We start from the raw sequence: 6,000 nt of genomic DNA on the forward strand, positions 1-6,000 counted from the left end.
GAGTCTGCATCAAGAGAAGACATCATTTAATAAGTCATTATGGAAATAACACTCAAAAAAGAGACACTTAATTCTTTTCTTTTTTTGAGAAAGTGGTTATTATTTAGTATGGTATTCTGTTACATACTTGGGTACAGTGTACATAACCATTTTCACCTTTTTTTGTCACAGATAAAAATAAACTTAAAGATGTTACAAATATAAATTGTTTATAAGACAATAAAACAATATCAAGGAAAAAAAAAGGCGGCAGGGCTATGGAGTCTTATAATACCTAAAAGATAAAACAATGTCCTGAGACAGTTGCAGTTGTTCTTACCCATTTAACTTTGATCTTGTTCCAAGTGCCAATTACAATGAGCGGGAATGAGAGAGAACTGGGGGAGACTTCTGAGAGAATGGAGATTGAATCACTTGTCAGGAATAGTTACCACGCATGCAAGCAGTCTACTTTGGCAATGATATGTAAAGAAATCACAAATTAAAAGATCGCTCCAGGTCTATATTTAACAAGTTAAAGTGCACCATCATACAGTCTGAACTGAGAATATCGAACAAATGTGGATACATGAGACAGCAGAGTACCCAAATTGGCAGTAGTGACTTCATATTTTCTTGCTTCTTTCTGGTCTCTGCCTAACATCCAATTAAAGTATTGGATCTGACTTAAAATGTTACACTGTCAGTCACTTGCAGACTCTAACCTGCATTAGGATATATTCTCTATCAAATACACATGACACATTTATATCAGCCTATAGAAAAGCACAAGTCTAACACCAATACCACAGACGGAGGGGAAGATCACTGGTATAAAACAACGTTTTCTTAAGAAAGAGACAAAAAAAATCTATAAATTACACATAATTTTGAAGCATCTTTCATACACATAGACATCTGACATTAGCGTTGTAGAATTATGACATCCCCAAGACCTAACTGAATGGCTGCATTGCTGCTAGATTCGGTCTTGTATAAGATGACACTTTACTGTCATCATACAGAAAATATTAATGTGATGTGAACAAAATCATCTTCCATTAATTATCATAATCATAGGATCAAATCTCAGTCTAGTAACTTTTACGTCGTGAAAGTTTGGCACATTTATCAAAACTAAAAAATGTTTTTGCCCGGAAAGATTAAAAATGATTTGGTGCCAGTGACATAACATATGTAACTGGATTCTGACTGGGAAATAACAATGTATGTCGGAGGTGTCTGAACTGACAGTGTGTGGATGCTGTAATTACCAGTAACATGAGTTTAAAATAACCAACAGTGAGAGTCATGAGAGCTGAGTGCAGCTGTTGTTGCGTGATGCTGGAAACCATTCAAAGGGCAGTTTTAATTAGAAAAGCAAATCAATGGATTGCGATTTGCTGCATCTCAACCTTTCCCCTCTCGTAAAGAGAGTTTATGACAAACAGTGTGAGGAGAAAGTTTGACTAACAGTGGTTTGTCTAACAGTAAGATGTTCTTCACCACACTACAATTGTACTGTATATACTTGCATTGGGTGTGCAAACTCAACACATTGCCTTAATTTACAAAAGCAGATGTACCAGTATGTGAGTCAGTATGGCTCCAGTCACCCATAAGATACTGTTTAACATACCGTTGCCTGCGGTGTTATGGACATGGGGGGCAGAAAACATTATGGAGAATGACTACTCAACAAGCAACGAGGGGAGGTGGTGGAGAGATTTCACTAATGGTTTTCACACGACAACAAGCCACCATGTTGTGAACATCACCTCACTGTCACTGTGTACAGCTGTACATCCTCATATCCAAGAGAACTCCTCACTGGAATCGGGTTAATGTTCACATATCAAAGGCTTCGGGCACAATCTGGCAAACTGTGAATAAATACATATTTTACAAATTATAAAAGACGAACTTTGAGTACTAAATCTGATAAACACTCCTCCTGTTTTGGACAGTTTTCAAACATCAGATAGAGCTTAGTTGGCGAGGTAAATGTGGTAGGTCAGTAAGGGAAAGCTCTTAAAGATGACCACTGGATCTTAAAAAACCTAAGCTACAGTTCACTAAAACACTCTTCTACAAGAGGGCTAAAAGCTAAAAGCACAGTGACTTAGAAAGAAATCACGAAGAAAACCTGTGACATGTGTGAAAACTGAAATGAATGGCATCTCTTTGATTCGTATTTGCTTCACATACCTACAGATTCACTTAAAACCTTTGACTCTGCAAGAGAAACATCTATGAATGTTTGAAGTGTTTACTGTAGATAAAGAGCAATATCTTTCAACCACCTCAGTTACCTTGTGGCACTGGCAGCTCTTAAACAGCACAAATATGTACAGACGGTAGCACTGAAGCCAATTTCAGCAGCTTTCTCATGTCTCTACATACATAGGATTTGTAATATATGAAACAAGGTGGTGATCAGAGATTATACGGCTGATGGTGGGTATTACAGACTGGAAATCTAAATTTATCTGTCAAGAAAAACAAAAGGGGCAGGCGGAATCAGTCAATTCAAGGTTTTGTTCAACCAACACAGCAACATCAGTAAAGTCCCTTTGCTGATATGCATACAGAATCATGCAGTCCTTTCTGGTGCTTTTGGCCTTTTGTCAACAAGAGCGTGTTTGTGTGTTGAAAAATCCAATAGCGAGAGATCAAACAGTAGCCAATCATTGATTGTTTGCAGATAGCAAGGTGGAAATGAGATAGATCGGGGAGTTAGCATCGAAAGATATAAACAGAGCAGGCGTAATCGTGAAAATAACAAACAAACACAGCCACATTGAACAGACCCAATACACCAAGAATAAGGCTTCAGAGAGAAATGAGTGTTGCGTGATCCTGCGGTGCCGTGTCTGGAGCTGTGGAGCACATCTTGAAGTTTGTTCTGTGTTCTGTATGCAAGTGTGTGTGTATGTATGTGAATGTCGAGGGGCTCTCTCTCCATCCCTGTTCAGCCCTCCTCAGCATTGTCCCCACTCTTGGGTCTTTGGCACTTGGCAAACGTCCTTAGCCGGCAAGCAATCATCGGACCATAGGGTTTGCATTGTGGCGTGAACGAGATCTTTCCAAACCAGTGCGACGGTTGTCTGTTCAAAGAGAGAACAAGGAAGAGGGATAGTCAGGTGTATTCACAACAGCAGCAGACAAATATAAGACAGAATAACGTATGCAGGGGAGAAACAGGAATGCAGCTAATAGTTAAAAAGAAAACAGGAAACAATATCAGACACAACAAAATCTAACTGATAAAGAAGAAAGCAACATAAGATGGTCTGGAGTCAGGTACTTCTTGTCTGGTGTCATAGTAACACCATTGAGTTTCTGATTCAGTCTCACGCTTGAGAGATCCTCCACCTTTAACAATAAATCCTGGAGAAGAAACACTTAATAGCACTCAAGTACAAAACAGTGCATACACAGCTGCACATACTTATCTAAAAACCCAAAGCTTTGGGTGACGTTTAAATGCATAGTTCACTCAAAAACTAAATTCTGTCATTTACTCACCCTCATGTTGTTCAACAAAGTCAATGAGGTCAAGTGTTTTCAAACCTTAATTTTCATCATATTACAGGTTTGGGATAAGGGATGATAAATGATAACAGAATTTACATTTTTCGGTGAACTATCCCTTTAAATGTAAAAAAAAAATTCTCAGTTAAAAGCAGATTTTTTTTTTTTAAAACAGGCCAGTAGGGATATGATGGAGGCAAGTACTAAATGTGCTAGCTGAACTTGACAATCAAGACCAGCCCATTATGGGATCACACAAAGGCTCTCTCCACTCCAAACATGGTGTAGTGAGGGGCTGGTTGGGGGCCATGTGGCAGGTGGAGTGGACAACCTTCCTCTTTCCCCTGCAGATTCGAGAGCCAACTTGCTTAAGCCACCACACCTTTCCTACCTAGCCTGGCAGGTCTGCCCGTGCAACTGCCATTACTCAGTGCCAGGTGTCCATGCCACCATGGGCTGGGCATAGTTTTATGGAACAGGCCCCATTCATCATGTCAGGTAATGAGTTAGGAGCAAGTGGGCACCACAGTAAAGGTGGATTCATACTTCAAACGAAGTTGAAGTCCAGCTTGTTTGCCAAGGTCAGTGGCGGGGGCCAATGAGAAAACAAGCTAGAAATCATTTCGAAAAGGCTGTTTTATGGCTTTGTCTGGGCAAGGCATTTTTTATTTATTTTTTTGCAACAAGACAAAGGTGAAATAAAACAGTCACAGTGACCAGTTTTTTTATTTTTTTTATTACAACCCTTACAGTGCAGTTGAAAGCTCAGTGTTGGTAGATTATAAGAGCAAGTGCTTTGTGCTAACAAATCCACTTTTTGAGTTTGCCTAGAGCCTTTTAATTCAAGCTTCAGTAGACATATAAATCTGTCCTAACAAGGATACTCACCACAGGGGAGGGACAATGATAATAACAAGAGGGTAATACAAAGAGATGGAAGAGATGTGGTTAAGGTAGAGGGAGGAACAGATACACGAAAAACTAAGAGCACAAATAGAGAGAGGAATCCACATTTCTCTGCAGGAGAACTTCATCTGGCATAGGTGAAAGTTGAGGATGCTGAACTTTAAACTCTGCATGAGAACCACAATGTGAGTTGAAATGACGGCGGAGTCTTTCATCCACTTCCACTTCAAAAAGCCAAACGCCTGAAGGCCTCCAGTTTCTTTCTCTCTGAACTGAATGGGCACTGCACAATGACAGCAGTGATAAAAACAAAGAACTTTCTAGAACTTGTCAGAGCACAGGCTGTTCGGATTTTATTTACAATTTCTTCAAAGAGGTCTATTCAGCAGGGCTCAACAATAAGCATGGTCACATATTGATAAATTAACTAATAGCATGAGTAAAAAAAAACACCTTATTGTTGAGCCGCCATTCATACCATTCAAAAATATTGTTTAGATAATATGGTTCCTTATGTCATGACTATACACTCAATGTGACACTGTAGGATGAAGAAGGGGAAAAACAATATTAAACAGAAGAAGAACCCACATTAACAGCGAGGGAGTGGATGACAGAATAGATGTTAAACAAAGGCCTAGTCCAAACTCTGCTATCGTTTTGCCAATTGCTTCCAAGATGCCCGTTTTGTCTTGTCGGGATCTGGGAGGACTAGCGGCACTTCCTCAAGTTTGTGGTCCAAATTGAAAATGGATGAAAGCATCATTGCTTGTTTGAGAGTGAAACATAGATGGTTTGGAGCATTTGGCAAGACAGGGAAAATAATGTCTAGAGAGCAATACATGAGATAATTGCTTGAGCTCAACAGATTGAAGATAAGATTTAGGTGGGGGAAAAAAGTTTCAACCAAATGGGCAGAAAATACAAACCAACCAACAAAACAGACCTTCCTACTTCTCTTAATTTGGACTGAAAATCTCTCTAAGTTTCTGATCACAGGCGCTTCAGTCTAAAATACAGCAACAATCACAACAACCAGAAGCAATTTCTATTGGGGCACACACAATGAAGCTATTCTCTGAAGGGTGAGCATTCACTTCCACAATAAAAATACACCACTAGACAATTTCAGGAGAACTGTGCCACTGATCACAAATCTGTCAAGTGCTTTCGGGTTTGATGGCTTTTTTACCTGCTTTTCCCGGAGGCAGCGTCTTTAGGTTGGATGCACAAAGAAAAAGCATGGGAGTGAAAAAGATTGACGAAAAAATAAGAACATTTGGTTTTACACTAGAGAAAAGTCTGTATTCCAGGACTTAATTAAATGATGCTATTGTTCCTCTGCATTTAGAGAGGGTTGATGGGGGAGGGGGAATCAAACGTGATCAAAACGTCATAATGCGTTGCAGAGGGGGATCATGGGATTAGTCTAGGGTCGTAGATTGGATAAAAGCACATTACTAAAAAGCGAGTAAGCACACAAACACTCACAAAGGACTAAGAGGGATTCACAGGCTTGAATGCGACACTTTCACTGTATGATTGAGTGATAGGCCCCAGATGGCCCCTAGTGCATTCTTC

General features: G+C 39.6%; 1 protein-coding gene across 4 annotated transcripts in view; it reads right to left on the bottom strand.

The window, feature by feature from the left end:
* Positions 1 to 2,234: 2,234 nt before the first annotated feature.
* The window catches only part of diaph2 (diaphanous-related formin 2), a 476,898-nt gene continuing 473,132 nt past the window's right edge, over positions 2,235 to 6,000 (bottom strand). For all 4 annotated transcript variants that reach the window (XM_084430722.1, XM_084430721.1, XM_084430715.1 and 1 more), the window contains one exon: positions 2,235 to 3,086. In XM_084430722.1, the coding sequence (XP_084286848.1) occupies positions 3,022 to 3,086 (65 nt within the window). In that variant the 3' untranslated portion in view covers positions 2,235 to 3,021. The remainder of the gene's footprint in view (positions 3,087 to 6,000) is intronic.

The sequence above is a fragment of the Rutilus rutilus genome (genome assembly GCF_951802725.1).
Source record: "Rutilus rutilus genome assembly, chromosome: 14".
Classification (NCBI taxonomy): domain Eukaryota; kingdom Metazoa; phylum Chordata; class Actinopteri; order Cypriniformes; family Leuciscidae; genus Rutilus; species Rutilus rutilus.